We start from the raw sequence: 19,267 nt of genomic DNA, 5'->3' as shown, positions 1-19,267 counted from the left end.
CCTTTTTTACCAAAAAAAAAAAAACAAAAAAAAAAACATACAAATCCATGAATACATAATGATACACATTAATTGAAATGTACATATATAAATCATTAACTTGCGTATTGTTATTATATGTAAATATTGAAATTGTGTTTAAGATGTAGACCAAAATCATTTCTCATAACAATGTGCAACACATTTTCTTGCCTTCTCTAGTTAATAAATATTAACAATCATCATAATTTTATAATCATAATAATATAATAATAGCATATAATATAAAACAGTATATAAATAATAACAAAATAAAGTATAATTATTTTTTTAACTACAATCATTAATTTTTATTAAAATAAATAGATATATTGTACATTTGAATAATCGTCACTTAAAAACCTCTAGGAAGGTACCCTCGGCCGCCTATGACGGAGGATTTTTTTTCCTCTTCTCTGAAATCGTAATTTTTCTGATAGGAAAAGGCTAAATAAAAAGAATAGTTAATATTATTTGATGATACCTATACCTACTTTATGTATAGCATTTACATGTATTGACGTCATGTATGAAATGTAATTATATTTATATTTGTATATCACTGAAAACGAAAAACACAAAATGAAGGTGCACTGATAATCCCTGCAATCATGCACACTCGATCACCACACCCAAAAAGAAAACGTACGCTCCGCCGTCTCCGCGGTATAAAAACTTTCAAATATTCTATTTTATTCACAAAATCACCCTCTCAACTTCTTAATCTTTTTCATTCCAGTCCCTGATAGTGATATACTCCCAACAAAAAAGATGGCCATATACACAAATACAGAGTCATAACGTAAACTTTTCTTTTTCTCTCTTATATCACTCATCACTTTCTCTCTCTACAACCCTCACCGCCGGCCAGTCCTCCGGAACCGCCGTACACGGTAACCCTCTACCTCTGTAACAATTAAAGTACATTGCATTAAATAATCTAAATGTATATCTATAAATTTACGGGGTTTATTATTCAAATTAATTAATTATATTGCATTGAAGAAAAAAGATTTTGTTAATCCTGTTATAATAATTAATTTTGTTTTAAATTTTGAATTTTGAAAGGAAATGTTTAAGTCAATACATAATTGCACGATTCTTGTCAATATTTTTGAATTTGGGTAATTTATTCAAGGAAATTTAATATCTTTAATTGTGGGTATTAATTAGTTTTTAATGATTAAACCCTTTTTGAATTCTCGATGTACTTTTTTATATCTTGATTGATGATATAGAAATACACACAACGGTTGTGTGTTATTTGAACTCCGAACAGAGTACTACTAGTAAGTTCTTTTGTAATCTTGATTATTGGGTTATTTTCAAGCAATAAAATTTTAATGTTTCCTTTTGATTTTGATTAAAAGATGATTACTGATTCAAATCAAATATAAGGTTTATGGGTTTCTTGATTATTAGAGAATTTAGGGTTTTAGATGTGATTCAGTAGATGGGGGTATTTTGGTCTTTGCTCATATGTTTGTAAGTTTGGTAAATTGGTAATCATGTAGGAAAGGTTCTGACACATGATATACAGTTCTGAATGAAATACATGTTGATTGATTCTTTTAGGGTTTTAAATATGTAAATATTCTAAAGGTAATATGAAATGCCTTTTTTTAATCAATGTCAGCATGTAATTTGCTAATGTAATGCAGTAACTTATAGTTACCGTTTATATTGTGATTCTTAGGGTTTTAAAGTCTTGAACTTTGTTAGTTCTTGGTTTTTTGTGCAGCTTGTTCATCAATTCTGTAAGAATTCCATCTGGGTATGTCAGAATGCAATTAATGATCTTTCTTGAATTTTTCATTTTAGTTGATGCAAATAGTCAGATGTCATGCATTTTTCATTGTTATTTGATGATCTTAATAACCAATTTCTTTATTGTTTCAGTTATTAGATAGTTCATTGATTAAGAAATTGCAAGGATGAAGAAGCTCTTTTTCTTTGCGTCGTCTACATCTAGTAATGCAACGAACAATGTAGCATCGTCTCAATCGAAAGAAAAGCAATCGTATTCAGAGAATTCGTCAGGAGATGGACCTCAAGGTCGTGGTCGTAAATCAAGATCTAAAAAGGCTGCTTATGAAGATCAAATTCAAATCCAAAGCCAAAGTCAAAGCAAAAGTCAAAACAGTCCACTTCTTAGCAAGAGTCGATCGTATTCTTCTGGTAATCTTCATGAAAGTGGGCTGCTAAGAACTCGAAGTGAATCTCCTTGTAGTAGCAGTAGTAATGTTTCTCAAAAACAGCCCGTTTCTCGGTCTTCACGGTAATCCATTCTTTAACTTTCTTTCATTCAGGTTTCTGTTTTTGGAGTTGACTTTTAAGGTCAACTTGACTGCCTATAAGACTGTGAATTGAACTTATCATGCTATTGTTTTAAACATTCTGACCAATTCAGCCTTACTGTTCATGCATATTTTTTCCAAGGGAAAACCTACACACGGACATCAATGCGAAAGGGTTTTTTTAGGCGTCAACGTCATTGATCTCCGGTCCGGTTACCGTGAATAACCCGTACCCGAGATGATGATCTCGGGAGGGTGGCCAACGAATTGCCCGCCGGTCGATAGTCGGACCCTATCGACGGCAAAGGGAGAAAAAACCCTACAAGACCCGTAGGTAAAAACCCTAGAGTTGCGATCGTGAAGACGATCGTGGAGAAGATCCGGCGATAACTGCGGTGTGCGTTGCGGACTTGCGGTGGCGGCGTTACGGTGTGATCGAATGATCGTATGAGGTGGTGCTTTCATTGAGAGAGTAAGAGTTGTATGCGATTGGGAGATTGTGAACTTGATGTAGATTTTGCCCCATATTTATGGATGGGAATTAGGGTTAATTGACTTGGGGCCCAAGTTAATTGTGTAGACCCTAATTGGGCTAAACCCTACGTCATCACTTACTGATCATCTGATACAAATAAAACTGTTACAATATTGTGATAGCTTTTAGATAAGGATCAATTGGCACAAACATGCAACTGCTAGCTTGATAATCTTAATGTTTATATTACAGTGGCTATACAATAAACATTTTGTTATTAAGATTGCGACAAATGCATCTCAAAATACAATAAATTTTGATCTGTTATTGTTTAATTTTTTTGTTGTTGATCGCTGTTCAGTCGAGCTGTTACTCCCGAGAGGCCTTCAAGGGAAAATTGGTTTCAAGATACTGCTACATTTGATGAAGCATGTAGACCAGAGAAATCGGCTTTTTATGGGCTTGAAAATTTGTCATCTGAAAGCTCATCGTATTCGTCAATTAAGGTTTTAGATCGATACATTGATGGTGAACAACATCAAGACAGGGGTTGCAGACAACAAATGAATTGCAATACCAGAAGTCAAAGTCAACAACCATCCGACGGTGGAGGAAAAAGACCACCACGGTTTCATTATGCAGCACCATCTGATGGTGGTTTGACACAGAAACCGAGGTCTCATTCATTTAGAGATGCTAACAGAGAATCCAAACTCTATATGTCTACTCGAGATTGGGTCGAGAACGGTATTGCTGCAAACGGGTCGCCCAGAAAACTAGCGAAACAGGTCATCGAGAGGCTTTCTCAGTCTCGTGTTTTGCCTAAGGAGATTGACCATGATATTCCTATCACAGTTGAAGATCTCTATGGTGGGTCCCTAAATTGTTTACCTCGCGATGGACTTGTTGAAGAAACTTCGAGTTACGAAGAAAGAAACTGCGAGTTTGACGATAATTGTAGTAAAGTTTTGGAGTATGATGAAACCGAAGAAACAGAAGAAACTGATGAGATTATGTTACTAAGGGATGAACTCGATTCGCGTACACGAAAATTGGAAAAAGAAAAAAATGAGTTGCAGATGGAACTCGAGAAGGAGTTAGATAGAAGGTCAACCGAATGGTCAATGAAGCTTGAAAAATACCAAACGGAAGAACATAGGCTTCGGGAGAGAGTAAGGGAGCTTGCGGAACAAAACGTGTCTCTTCAACGTGAAGTATCGGTCTTTCGAGAGAAAGAATCGGATAATCAAAGTAAACTTGTTCATTCGGGTCAACAAGTCAAGAATTTGACTTTAAAGATGGAGGAATTAGTCAAAGAGAACGAGAATATCCATCAGAATCTTTTGGACATACAAGACCGTTATAAAGCAGCTGAAGAAGATAGAGATTTGTTCAAAAGAAGCTATGAAGAGAAAGATAAGGAATGCAAAGAGTTGCATCGAGCTGTCACACGATTTTTAAGAACCTGCAACGATCAAGAAAAAACAATCGAAGGACTGCGTGACAGGTTGACCAAACAAATGAGGAACTTTGACCATAACCAACAGTCAAAGATGCAAAACGAGCAGTTGAGATTAACGGGTGTCGAACAAGCTTTAAGAAAAGAAGTAGAATCGTTTCGGCTTGAGGTTGATTCTTTGAGACACGAGAATATAAACCTTTTACATCGATTAAAAGGAAGTTCAAAAGACAACGGCTTTTCAAGCTTTAAGCTCGATCAAGAACTATGGAGCCGTGTTCATTGCTTGCAAAATCAAGGAACGTGCTTGATCAATGATACTGTACAGTTATGCTCGAAATTGATTGAAAATATTAAAGAAAGAGGGGCCCACTCGTCATTGGAATACAATGAAGCTTTGCAGAATGGCTTAGATAGCCAATTTATCGTTGAATCTGATATGAAACTCCAAGGGTTTAAGAGGGGAGTCGAAAGTTTAATGAAAAGTTTGCTGACTGTATCTGATGTGCTGCGTGAAAAGTCCTGCAAAGAAACTCCGGATAATGACCGTTCTGGGGTAAAGTTGACTTTTTTCTTTTAAAGTCAACTTTATTCAATACATATTTTAATATACATAATTTACTCGAGTTGTGAATCTTTTGTTGTGCAGGGTGTTGTAAAATCTGATTTGAAAGCAGAAGCGTTGATGACAAGTTTGCTGAGGGAGAAACTATATTCGAAAGAGGTGGATGTCGAGCGACTAGAGGCTGAGCTGGCGACAGCTGTTAGAGGAAACGACATTTTGAGATGTGAAGTGCAAAACGCGATGGATAATCTTTCTTGCGTAACTCACAAATTGAAAGACTTGGAAATGCAGGTAATGCTATTAGTATACTACTGTAAATTATGAAATAATTTCTTTGTAATGTAAACTGTGATTCAAAATTTGTGATTTTTTATGTATTCCAACAGTTGATGAAGAAAGATGAGAGTGTTTATCGTTTGACGAACGAGTTACAAGATTGCAAAAAGGAACTGACGATTGTGAATGGGATTTTACCAAAAGTGTCTGAAGAACGTGATATGATGTGGGAGGAAGTGAAACAGTATAGCGAGAATAACATGCTGTTGAGTTCTGAAGTCGGAATGCTAAAGAAGAAAGTAGAGAGTTTGGATGAAGACGTATTGATGAAAGAAGGTCAGATAACGATACTCAAAGATGCACTCGGGAAGAAGCCTTTTGATCTTCTCTCGAGTCCACTTACTAATGAAGGCTTCTTATTGCACTAGTGACGAAGATCAATGGATGTTGATACTTATTAGATTTGTGTGGATTTTGTTTCCTTTCTTTATGTTTTTGCTTGTAATGGTAAAGAGTTTGGGTTTATTTTGATTTCTTATGTAAGTAAGGTGGTATATGGTAAACAGTTTGTGATCAGATCTTTGTATATACTTTGAAGCTTGATGCACTGATAGTTAAAATAAACCTTGGTTCATGTTTTGCTCAAAAAAGCTTGAAACTTTAATCTTGATTTGTATTTCAAAAAAACTTGAAACTTTAATCTTGGTTTGCATGTCAAAAAAGCTTGAAACATTAATCTTGGTTTATATTCCCAAAAGCTTGAAACTTTAATCTTGATTTGTATTTCAAAAAAACTTGAAACTTTAATCTTGGTTTGCATGTCAAAAAAGCTTGAAACTTTAATCTTGGTTTGTATTTCAAAAGCTTGAAACTTTAATCTTGGTTTATATTCCCAAAAGCTTGAAACTTTAATATTGGTTTGTATTTCAAAAAAGCTTGCAACTTCAATCTTGGTGCTTATGAATAGGAGAAAGTAATATATGGTTACATCTGTTGAAATACATGATAAACACTTCCTATTACTGGATTACCATCAACTCATAATCAACAGCACCAACTTCCTGGGTTCCACAGCCTGACCAAATCGCAAAATGTAACCTTATTTTGGAGACTGCATGATAAAAAGCACAACTAGTTATTTTTTAATTTTGGTATTTACTAAGATTTACACCTGCGAAAAAAGTGAAAACATAGACAGGATAGTGTATTTGGTACCAAAAAGCGTTTTTTGTAGCTCTCTACAAGTTCCTTTGGATCGCGTCTCGTTTGGTTGAAATCCTCATTTTTATTCATTTCCTGCAAGAAAACAATTTCAGTAGACTGATATACAGAGAAGCAGGTTAAGTTAATATAGATGTAGAAGCCACAACATAATACTTAAAAAGTACAACAAATTATGCATATAATACAAATGGTAAAAACAAAGTTTGATACCTCAATCCATGCTGCAAGTCTTGGTCTGCCTACTTTAATATCATAATTCTTCACTTCTAGCAAGTATGGTTGATACCTTTCGATGAACGGAGCATACGCTATATCAACCTGTACATTACGTCACATTACACATACACAGGATATAAAAATGGTGACAATTTGTTTATGGTTTATCTTGCTTACCAGGCTGAACTGACCTAAAAAGAAGGGTCCATCATCGAACTTGGAAAGAGACTTCTCAATATAATCAAAAGCAGCAGCTGTTGCAATTATAATTACCATCTTATATCAAGGTCAAATTTTTTAAATATATATGAATATAGAGAAAATGACGGTTGAAATACCAGCGTCATCAACTCCGACCCCTTTTAAAGAGGTGGAGATGGATTTATAAAATGCATCATTCGATAGCATCTCATCTCCAAATTCTTTCTTGGCAGGATCCTATATTTTAGACTCGTAGTTAGAATCAATTGCATGAATATAATATTTTTTCCATTAAAGTTTTATCGTTGAAGGTGAATATTCTTACATCAGGATAAAGCGAAGGTCCTTCGAAGTTGGTGTCGATATACTTGATCAAATCAAGGCTTTCTCCCTTAACTTCATTGTTGTGTTCTAAAGCTGGCACCTATGACATATAAACAGCACGTCTCATTAATTTATAAGTCTCTGTTAGAGCTATAAAATTGGGACAAATTATAGTTAAAAAGTGAACTTTTGAAAAAAATCACCTTGTTTGGTGGATAGACCTTCTCCTTGTACCAATCAGGCCTGTTCTTTAGATCAATCGGAACCACTTTAATTTTTTCCTGCAGTCCCTGTGACCAAATAAAAAGCAAAGTAATGATGAATATTAAACTTTATGATCCAAGAAACTATCAGATGGAGCTGATCAATGAGAGGTTGGAAGAGAGTTAGTATTTCCAACTAACATATTTAAGTCTTTAGAAAAACAATCTATTAAACCATATATTTTGAAGTTAACAATGAGGTTCAACATTTGTTTTGTTATCCAACTCTGCTTATGGATCAGCTCAAATTATAAGTAAATTAGCCTAGAATGAATTTTGAAAGTTATAGTGATGGTCTGAGAGACCTTGCAGTTGCGGGTAATCCACACGCGCTGCGCATATGGGCAGGTGTAAGATATGTACAGCCTATCCATCCATGAAAATACAACAAAGTTCAGATAATTAACTTAAGGATTGTGCATATGCATTATTAATGGAACATAAATTTTGTATATAAAGTTGCAACATGAGCAGATTCAGTTATACATTCTAGTTATTCTTAGAATTAGAACCACCTAAAAATTCAATAATATCATTTAGGCATTTTAAGTTCACCTAGTGGTTCCATCAAAAACTGGAGGTGGTTCTGAAGTAGAATCAAGAGCTGGTGGAAGTTCCTCTTTCACACTTGCAACAAAATAAAATCAAATCAAAACATTAGATACATAGAGGAGATTCAGTTAACATCAAGGATTGCAAAGCTGTTAACCTTTTATAACAAAATCATACAATTTTCTTCTGGGTATCAATAAAAAGCCTGAAAGGCGTAAACTTGAATTATAACTTACCCGGCAGCCATGGTTGTTGCAAGAGCTAACAAGTTACTGTGAAGCTTTTTGTGATGAAATGTTAATGATGTTAGGGAGATTGATATATTTTTATTGTTATTGTTATGATGATAAAATGGAAGATTGATGGGAACACGTGGTTGTGGGGGAAAGTGATGATGTTTGTAATAGCAACAGCAACTTGTAAAATTCAACGCAAACATCGTCTATGATATGATTTAATGATCGCAAGAGTAAGCAGCAATAGTCTACCAGTACAGGTTCTGATATGCACACTTAAAGCTCAAATGTTATTTGTGAACCTTGTTTTACCACGTCCATTTCAAACTTGCCCGTGAAGATCAAATGGATTTGGACTTTGACCACAACTTTATTTCTATGATCGTTGGTCAAAAACAAGTGGCTATCAAAATAATTCAAATCAAAGTTTAAATTATAGTGGTTCCCTTTAGCTTTCACAGTTCCAATCACTTCTTTTAGTGGGTAATCGACTGATATGCATGGTATAAAGGATCCATAAATTAGAGATAAAAATGAATAATTTTAATTTGTCTCAAGTTCATGAAAAAAGTCAAAAATAGCTACAATAAAATGGTTACATCCAATTCTATAGAATATGTGAGACCGAAGCAACATGCTTAAAGTGATTGTAATACCTAGTTATGTTTATTGTCGTTGTAATACATATCACCTTGCTACTTTTGTATAAATAACTTCCTGTAACAAGATGATAAATAAGATTGAAGATACATAATTAAATATCACCATTTTATGAATGTAATTCAGCCTAGGGACAAACCTTCTCAAATATGGATAAATGGCACTTGACCAAAAAGATACATGACAATGAAGATGTTAGTAACATATTTAAGGTGCTAGTTTATTACTGTAGTACACAAACATACTATGCCTCAAAGTCAACTAACAATTACAAACATATAAAATGAGTATTGATCTCCCCAGCCATGTATCAATAACATGTGCTATGACCCACAAAACGGTCTCGTGTGTATCATGTTCTTCACCTTGGTAGAACACCTCAACACAAGAGCAACTAAACTTACGCACATATGACGAAGCAAAGAAAGATCACAATATATAATATATATAAATGGGTAAAAAGGGAGCTTTCAGCTGCTAAGGGCTTCAAAATTAGAAGTCTGTCGGCAGTAAGTTGTCGAATAAACAAGGTGAAAAGTTCTTGATGTTGCTACATGAGCATAACTTTCGATATCTTCTTCATATACACAACCAGTGACCATACGGCTAGCCAAGCTGATACATAAAGCAAAGAAACACCGGTTGCACCCAGAAACCCTACCTCTGTAAAACTGCACGATTTCAGGTGATAAAAACGTGTCAAGATTTATCAGTATTAACATATTCCGTATCAGTATAACTCAGTAATAACCATTTTTGTTTATACTGACTGTGATGCTTCTACATATAGTATAATTAAATTATTTGTTTTACTCCTACTTAAAGTCAAAAAGTGGACTCTTTTAGAGAACGAATGGGATACTACAAACGCTAAAAAGCTGACACTTACACTAAAAAACTAGAACAAATGAAAGGGATTTAACCTGCTATCTCTTATCAATAGAAGAATGGTTAATGAAGTCATTTGCGTGGCTGTTTTCCACTTCCCCAGATTATTTACAGCAACAGCCTGAAAATCATATACATCACTTTCAAGTATACAAGGACCGGAGCAAGAATTATTTAGCAAAATGAGAACAAACAGAATGAAACCTCTGAAAGTTTACTCCCTTGAGAAGCAGCCCATTCTCTAACTGCAGACATTGTTATCTGCAATTAACCATGCAGTATTGTTAGAACCTCAAACCTTAAATGTTATCACTAAAGACAGCAAGATGGTCAGAGCAGGAAGGTTGGGACACAAGACAATTTTTGTATGGGTAAAGGTCATGTAGCCCATAAACACCAATTTTAGAAATTTTATCATTAACAAGAGCACTGAATCGGATTTCAAAATCGATATTATTAAAATAAAAATCTACGAAGTATACCGTTGAGACAATAAATTAGAAAGGTTTGTGCATCATATCTACACTTCTAGCAACCAATACCCAACTGACCTATTTCAACCCGTTTAATCACGTTCTACTCTAAGCTTAATATGTTTTCACATTTCACACGTAATCACTAAAACGACACCAATTCAAAAGGAAACTGACTGAAACTTCCACATCTAGTTATCAGTAATCACCGTGACTATATAAACTACGTATCATTATCAATGGAAGTGATAGATTCAAATAATTTCACATAGCCATTAATAGGAGGGTAAAAGGCCTATGAAAGCAGAATGGATCTACAAATATTTCTATGTTTCAACACTAGGTGCCATTGGTATAGGGTCGTATTACTCGCTCTCCTAAGTAGATATTAAATCACAAACAAGAATAACCCTAAATGTTTTCTAAGCATCTTGAAGCCTTTAATTTTCACAAACCATTGGTATCATTGATCCCGGTTCAAAACAAGGACACTATATTAGTTATCCAGATCACATTCACTACTACAATAACTAGCAAAAGGTAGCAGCACAATATAATTTTATCAGCATCATTCACCAGTCACCAAACCCAACCTGTATTAAAACATTATGTTGCCCAATGCCTTCAGCCCATCACCATAGAAGCCATGAAACATAAAAATAGCAAAATAATGACAAATGCCTTGATGTATCCCCTACTATAAGGTATACTATATACAAAACAAGGATCAGTATCATGCATCTGCAAGAACGATGTGCTGAAGTTAGAATTACCTCTCTGCCAATTATTGCAATTGCTGGTACAGTTAATAACCATGGTAGTTGCCCAAACATAGCAGCTTCTGGAGGTCTTGTGCATAACAAGACCAATGTAGCAGCAACCATAAGCTGCAACCACAAACAATCATACAATCTCGTAAACCTACAAAATATAATATCTATTGCGTTTCATGAAAAAACTAGCAGCTTTTAATGCGTAAGCGTCTAGACAAGCGAAGGCATACCTTATCAGCTACAGGGTCTAAAAACGCACCAAACGCAGTTCCTAAGTTCATCTACAACAAACAACATAAGATGAATTAATTACTTCTGGAGACTAAAAAACCCTCATATTCCTATATAACTCGAATTCAATAACATATAAATGCATACTCTTCTTGCTAAATAACCATCAAGCCAATCTGTTATTGCGGCAGCAATGAAAATTCCGGTAGTAGCCGTTGTTCCTAACCGACTATCCATATAGAAAGCTACATCAACAACAGCAAACTTGTTACCAGAATTGTCCAAAATCATAAACACCAACTTTATTAGCAGTATGTATAACCAAAATAATATATATACTATATATACATACAAACATATGTAAAATTTCATTAATAAATTAAATGGACGCACTGCTAATCAGAATCGGAACGGCAGCAACACGAGCAATCGTTAAAATCGTAGGCAAAGTTAACAATTTGGTAGACGGAGGAGGTTTCAAGTGCCGGCGGTCGACCGCCGGAAATGTAGGCGTAACAGAGGATCTCCGGTCAATTTCCGTTGTCGGTTTATCATTTCTATAATCACCAGTTACCGAATTCATATTACCAGAACAATATCTGAAACTTTTTAAGCCACGAAACCCTAATTTATTAATTTTATCGTCGTAACTGAAAACCTGAGGTTGCGGTGCAAATTGTGTAATTCTCCACCAACCAGAGCACATCGCAGGCAGTATTTTAGGTTTCCCGGTGATAATTGCGCGGCGTAACCATTTATGACGATGACTTTTGTGGTGGTGGTGGTGGTGGTGATGATGGTGTACGGAAATTGAAGATGTGAATTTGAAAAGGTTTAAAGGCATGGTGATCGGCGTAGGGTACGGGCGAAGGGATATTAACTAATATGCGCACCCGTGGCTTAGGTTAGCAGCAAAGGCGTTCGTATGCAAAATCGCCATGATTGATTAATGTTCAGGATGAAATTTTACGTAAAGAATCCCATACTTTTCAGTAAGTTCTTTTTTGGTCCGTACAAATTTTGAAAAGTTAAACCAACCCCTATAGTATCGTTAAAGTTTGTTACCATTCTATCTGGCTTTCGTAATCCATTTAACATCATAGGCACTGTTTAGTTATGGCATTCGTTATCCAATCTTCATCATGGATTTAACATCATGAATTTAACGAATGAGTTAATGCATATACATTTGTGGGTCCCTCATATCACGCTTGCATTATAATACTCATTTGATCATATACAAGTTAATGGGAGTTGATTCTCACACACCAAGAATTGATTCATACACACTGTTATGCACAAAATTTACATTTATATCTCTAAATTTATTTAGGGAATTTAACCTCCATAGTTAAAAAGTAAGGATATAATAGTATTTTGTGTGTAAGGATCAATTCTTGGTGTGTGAGAATCATCTCCCCAAGTTAATATGCATATTGCATAATTTTTATTATGTTAACATTGTACTTCCTTCATTCCGAATTTATTACTATTATTATTCTTTTTTTAAAGGTAAAATTGTTGGCATCGAATACTCTCATTTGTCACGCACGCACGCGCTTTTGAACAGGAAATTCGAACCGCAATACATGGATCTGAACCTTATACCATCCCGAAGGGAAGACGGTCGGACATGGGTCCTGTATACGGATTGGTAAATCTTTCCCGGGGCAATTCGGCTTTCAGGAAATAAATCCCACGAATTTTTTAAAAGGGAGGGACTCGAACTTGAGACCTCCATACCCCCATCCCAATGTACAAGTGCAAAAGGGTGAACCACTGAACCACAAGGGTGGATTCCCCAAATTTATTATTATGTTTTGACTTTTGAGTTATTTTCTTTCAAATTTGACTTTAAATATTTTTGTTTATCTTATACTCACTTCGTCCCATATTCATAGTTCAATATTTCATTTTGGGTTGTCTAAAATTTATAGTCCACTTTCATATATGGATAAGAATAATAAGATAAAGTTCTATTATGCCCTTAATGTATGTGAATAGAATTAAAATAGAAAGAAAAAAGTAAGGTAAAACTGAAAAGTAATAGAAAGTACAATACTTTTATGACATTTTCTTAAACTGTGTGTTTTTTATCTACGGACTATTAATATAGGACGGAGTGAGTATATTATCTGATGAATTTATATTAATTGATTAGTTTTTTAATATATTGCTAACGGTATAATGTTCATCAAGTATATGTAGCACATAAAAAATTATTTAAGGTAAAAGTTGGAAAAACAATATCTCTAAAGTCAAAACAGGACAACAGATTTATGACGAAAAGAGTACAAGCGTTCATATATATTGTACAACCACTTATATACATACTGTAGAAACATTCATCCATATTGTATGTGAAAGGACCCGTCCTAATCCATCTGGACGAAGTCCATATCGATTAAAAATGATTCACAATAGTTGATTACATCGCGAGGTACTTAACCTCTATATGATACATTTTACAAACATTGCATTCGTTTTTGAAAAGACAATCTTTCCTTACATTGAAAGTTGACGGCATGCATACCATTTCATAATATATCTAACTATAATTAACTTAATAATAATCTTGATGAACTCGACGACTCGAATGCAATGTCTTTTGAAATATGTCATGAATGACTCCATATAATATCCTTAAAATAAGCAAATACACAGCGGAAGATTTCTTTCATACCTGAGAATAAACATGCTTTCAAGTATCAACCAAAAGGTTGGTGAGTTCATTAGTTTAACATAAATAATCATTTCATAAATTTAATAGACCACAAGATTTCATATTTCCATTTCTCATAAACATACGTCCCATGCATAGAGACAAAATATCATTCATATGGATTGAACACCTGGTAACCGACATTCACAATATACATATAAGAATATCCCCATCATTCCGGGATCCTCCTTCGGACATGATATAAATTTCGAAGTACTAAAGCATCCGGTACTTTGGATGGGGCTTGTTGGGCCCGATAGATCTATCTTTAGAGTTCGCGTCAATTAGGGTTTCTGTTCCCTAATTCTTAGATTACCAGACTATATAAAAAGGGGCATATTCGATTAGATAATCCAACCATAGAATGTAGTTTCGATCACTTGTGTCCATTTCGTAAAAACATTTATAAAAGCAGCGCATGCATTCTCAGTCCCAAAAATATATATTGCGAAAGCATTTAAAAAGGGAGTAATGAAACTCACGCATGTAAATATTGTAAAACAGTTAATAAAGCATTTGCATGTATTCTCAGCCCAAAAAATATAATGAGTAAAAAGGGAGTAAATGAAACTCACGCATGTAAATATTGTAAAACAGTTAATAAAGCATTTGCATGTATTCTCAGCCCAAAAAATATAATGAGTAAAAAGGGAGTAAATGAAACTCACGCATGTAAATATTGTAAAACAGTTAATAAAGCATTTGCATGTATTCTCAGCCCAAAAAATATAATGAGTAAAAAGGGAGTAAATGAAACTCACCTAATGTATTTTGTAGTAAAAATACATATGACTATATTGAACAACTGAACAATGCAGGGTTGACCTCGGATTCACGAACCTATATACAATTATGTATATTAACACATGTAATGGAAATCGAATAAATATATATATATTATTTTTTTTATAATATACTTGTTAAATTATTTGTTATATAGATATAGTTATATTTAATTTATATATTTTATTTAACTAGTGTTTATCTTTCACCATAACATATTAATACTAATAATTTATTTAGGATTTATATATGATAATATATATATATATATATATATATATATATATATATATATATATATATATATATATATACACATATATATATACGTATATATTATTTGATATATTTTATATATATAGCTTAGTTACTATCTTGTTAATGAAAATTATAGTGATATTGTTAATAATGATACTTATGTTAATAATAATCATAATAATCTTAATCAATATAACAATGATCTTAATATTTCTATTAATGAAAATAATAATATAATTACAATACTATTGTTGGTAATAATAATAACAATACTTTTATCGATCATTTTAATACTAATGATAATATTAATACTAGTCTTAATAATAATGATAATAATAATTTTACTTACATTAATGATAATAATTTTTAAAATACTAAGTTAGTAATAACAATAATTAATCTATCCATCATCTTAATCGTAATAATTAATAATAACAATTTTTAACAATAACAAATAACACTAGCAATACTAATAACACTAGCAATATTAATAATAATAATAATAATAATAATAATAATAATAATAATAATAATAATAATAATAATAATAATAATAATAATAATAATAAGTCACTACCTCAAAAATAGGCCCTCTAAAAAGAGGGAGCTCCTGCCAGGACTCGAACCTGGGACCTTTAGCTATCCCGACACACCCATAAACCACTTCGCCAAGTCTGTTTTTCCTGAGATTACCTCACCCCAATTCATTATATCACATCTTATTCAATCATCTTCTTCACCCTTAAACACTGATCGATTTAAAACCCTCTTTCAATCATATAATCCATAATTTAAATTTCCAGTATAATTATAAATATTCAATATTAATTTGCAAATTAGAAAAACGAAAAAAAATAAATAAAAAAAAATAAATAAATAAAGAACAGCAGGCTGCTGTAAGTCGCTGCCAAATAAATAAAAAAAAAATTTGTTTTAGACTTTGAGATTGTTATAGACTATGACTATAACATGAAATAAGTTCTAAATCGTTTATGTAAACTCTATGGATCATCAATTTATCCAAAAACCTAAAATTAAACACGAATTTCCCAAGAACATTTTTGTTGACTTTTGAAATTAAAAACTTTGACTCAAGAATTTGGGTTCGTTTTTAAGAATTGGGACATGAGATTTTGCAGAAAGATTTCTTGGAGGATTCCTAACAAATCCTCACTAATAGATTTTGAAATTAATTTGAGAATCAAGTTTTTGATTAGATGATACAAAACAGAGAAAACGGGCTGTTTATGAACATCCTGTTTTAAATTAACAGATTAAATCAGATAATAATTGTTATAATTGCTTTTGTTAATGAAAAGGAATTAGGATGATTGAGTGTAATTACCTGAATTATTCGATTATAAACAAGTGTGTGTCTCGGTTTGTGCTTACAGGTAAAAAAAATATAACTAAATAAATAAATAGAAAGAATGGATGTTGATCAATAACAGATTTTGGCTTTTCTGAAAAAGTGGAATCTGATTATACGACTTTAAGCAATCTCCAAACAGATAGACAAAGACTTACAACAACTTTAGATTTGCTAAATCTACATATACCATTTTTACATATCTGATTTTAATAAATAATAATTAAATAGATTAATAATAATAATAATATTAATCATGATATCAAATAATATTTAAATTACAACTAAGTAATAATTTTAATCATTCTTATAGTAATATTTATATTTAATTATTTATTTTGATAATCATAACCTTAGATTTGTTAAGATTTTAATATTTAACATTTGTTAATATTACTAATAATGATATTAATAATAATGAAGGTAGTATAATATAGTTGTCATTACTATCATATTTTTAACTTGTTGTTATATCATATATTATATGTGTAAATATGAATACATTAATAATATTATATATATATATAATTATTATATATCTATTTACTATATTATTTCATAATAGGAAAAGATATTATAAATTTCAACACATAATATTTATATCTTTTATATATATAATAATTATGTATAGTTATCATATATGTTCATATATGGATTCTTTTTTTTTTTTTTAATAATCAATTTATAATATTATACGTTATTTTACATATTTATTTCTTTTGATTACCTTGTATTTTATTATTTCACATTATTATTTATACACATATATTTATTTACAACAATTGTTCGTGAATCGTTGGGAATAGCCAAAGGTTAATTGATTCTATAAAAATAGTTCAAAGGTCAAATGTATGCATGAACACAGTTCAAAACTTAGGAGACTTCAACATTTCCAACTTTGCTTATCGGTCGAATTCATATAAAGATTAATTTTAAATTTGGTCGGAAATTCCCGGGTCATCACAGTACCTACCCGTTAAAGAAATTTCGTCCCGAAATTTGAGTGAGATGGTCATGGCTAACAATAAAAATATTTTCATGACGAATATGAGTTGATAAATTGAGTTTTATCATCATTGAGTAATATGGATAAAAATAATTCGATTATTCGAAGAGCACGAATGAAACTATCATGAGAGAGGTCCCAACGGGCATCGTCCACCTTCGCCCAAAAACTTGCCCAAATTTTTAGCCGTTCGTAAAATAAAAAAAATTCCAACGGCTATCCCAACGGTCACTTTTACACTATAAAAACACCAACCATATACATCATTTTATACACTCAAACATATATTTCTTTTATAATTTCCACCTTTCTCAAAATCAAAATTAAACACTCCCAAACTGCAAAATGTTAACACTTCTCCCAATGATTGTTTCATTCAACGTTCATTACGGAGGTGATTTCCGTAATCAAATGAAGGAATATAAGTGGGGCGACCGTATTTCGTTTGAAGATATCGACATTCGTGATGTTGGTTTACAAGACTTGCTATCCTTTCTGAAGGAAAAAGTTCCGTGTGAATTCACGTCTGTGTTCTTTTATAAAGACGATTATGATGCGGATTGTAGGGCAAGTTTTCTGTGTACTGATGATCAATGGTACTTTATAAAAGATACCATTGAAGATCGCGGTAAACGCATTTCTTTGTATGCGGTTCTTGAAGATGAAGAGACGTTGGTTTATCGTTACCTCGATGAATCAGCTGAAACAGCAGTTGAGGCATCAAGAGAAATACCGATGTCTCCAGAGTACCTCACAGATGGTGAAATGACTGGTGAACGCTACTTTGCAGATGACAATTGATGACGACGAGTAGTTTGATTGTAATCTTTTAATTTTTAATTGTCGTGATGTTTTAAATTTTAATTATTGTAATTTCGGTGTTGTTGTCGAGTTTTATATCTTCCTTTATATTTCGAAGCTCTTCGTCTTTTTAATCTCCTCTCGATCTCTAGTAAAACGAGTAACGGTCTAGAATTTGTAAGTATGGAGTTTCGAATGAATTTAATGTTATAATCAAGAAAGAACGTAATAGCACGATTTGATTCGTCAAATTACCAGGATCATTGAGAATAGAGCTATCAAGAATATACTTTCTTGATATGTTCAGAAGTTAATTAGAATAAAAGAGTTATGTAACATGACACATGATGGTGGTATGATCTACTGTGAACCATCATGTAATGTTAGAACTCAGCATGACTTACTGTAATATAATCACGTTGATCAAGTGTCATTATATTATACTAACTCATGCATCAGTTCCCAACATTACCTCAATAACATTCATATTTTAAGCTCGAAAGTTTACAGAATATAGAAACTAACAGTTTCTATATGATGTAACACTGATAGCACGAAGAGATAAATGATTTCAGATAGTATTAGTTATAAAAATATATTCAGAAATATCGAGGATATTTATAATGAAAGATACGATAATATCTCGGAATATCTAAGATCAGAGGATGATAGAAACTATTAGCTGCAAGGGTTTAGAGTAAGGAGCAAGATAATTACTAAAGACTTTAGCAGACATTGAATCATTTAGATTCTTTGAAGCCAAACTTATTATTTGTGATTTGTCCACGGCTTTCTTCCTAGTTTCGCATAATCTGCTTTTCGGTACTAAATTTTCTATTGAATACACTGGAAGCATAAGGAGGTATATAATTTCGAACGAGAATATTTATGAAAATATCCTCAGAAATATCGAAGATATTGATGATGATATTTTGGAATTTCTAAGTTCGATGGTTGATGGAGAAAAATTTTCCGCAAGATTTTAACATGAATTCGGAGCAAGATATTCTCTAAAGATTTCAACGAATCCGGAATTACCTGAATTCTTTGAATATAGGGTTTGGTCCTTGTATTTGTCCTTGGTCTCCTTTGTGGTTAGCTCAATCCGTTTTCCAGTTCCACTTTTTCTGAGCTTTTCCAACATACTATTCTTTATCATCAAACTTTAAATGATTATGGTCGTTTACAGTTGTCTAT

At 32.6% G+C, this 19,267-nt stretch overlaps 3 protein-coding genes across 3 annotated transcripts; 1 reads left to right on the top strand and 2 right to left on the bottom strand.

Annotated features, from left to right (window-relative positions):
* Nucleotides 1-1,952: 1,952 nt before the first annotated feature.
* Nucleotides 1,953-5,635, top strand: LOC139899828 (uncharacterized). The gene is made up of 4 exons (XM_071882658.1): nt 1,953-2,296; nt 3,152-4,805; nt 4,899-5,105; nt 5,201-5,635. The coding sequence occupies exons 1-4, from the start codon at nt 1,953-1,955 to the stop codon at nt 5,516-5,518; spliced, it is 2,523 nt and encodes an 840-aa protein (XP_071738759.1). The 3' UTR covers nt 5,519-5,635.
* Nucleotides 5,636-6,109: 474 nt separating this feature from the next.
* LOC139895908 (glutathione S-transferase L3-like) lies at nt 6,110-8,526 on the bottom strand. Its single transcript, XM_071878453.1, has 10 exons — nt 8,107-8,526; nt 7,874-7,945; nt 7,624-7,684; nt 7,259-7,345; nt 7,057-7,155; nt 6,869-6,968; nt 6,708-6,784; nt 6,525-6,632; nt 6,306-6,386; nt 6,110-6,201 (listed from the first exon to the last, which is right to left on the bottom strand). The coding sequence occupies exons 1-10, from the start codon at nt 8,307-8,309 to the stop codon at nt 6,190-6,192; spliced, it is 900 nt and encodes a 299-aa protein (XP_071734554.1). The 5' UTR covers nt 8,310-8,526; the 3' UTR covers nt 6,110-6,189.
* A 324-nt stretch (nt 8,527-8,850) lies between these two features.
* Nucleotides 8,851-12,070, bottom strand: LOC139895907 (CDP-diacylglycerol--glycerol-3-phosphate 3-phosphatidyltransferase 2-like). Its single transcript, XM_071878452.1, has 7 exons — nt 11,525-12,070; nt 11,279-11,376; nt 11,131-11,181; nt 10,901-11,014; nt 9,859-9,915; nt 9,690-9,775; nt 8,851-9,437 (listed from the first exon to the last, which is right to left on the bottom strand). The coding sequence occupies exons 1-7, from the start codon at nt 11,973-11,975 to the stop codon at nt 9,317-9,319; spliced, it is 978 nt and encodes a 325-aa protein (XP_071734553.1). The 5' UTR covers nt 11,976-12,070; the 3' UTR covers nt 8,851-9,316.
* Nucleotides 12,071-19,267: the final 7,197 nt, after the last annotated feature.

This window comes from Rutidosis leptorrhynchoides, chromosome 3 (assembly GCF_046630445.1).
Source record: "Rutidosis leptorrhynchoides isolate AG116_Rl617_1_P2 chromosome 3, CSIRO_AGI_Rlap_v1, whole genome shotgun sequence".
NCBI classification, from domain to species: Eukaryota; Viridiplantae; Streptophyta; class Magnoliopsida; order Asterales; family Asteraceae; genus Rutidosis; species Rutidosis leptorrhynchoides.
This window is presented reverse-complemented; position numbering and strand designations above follow the sequence as displayed.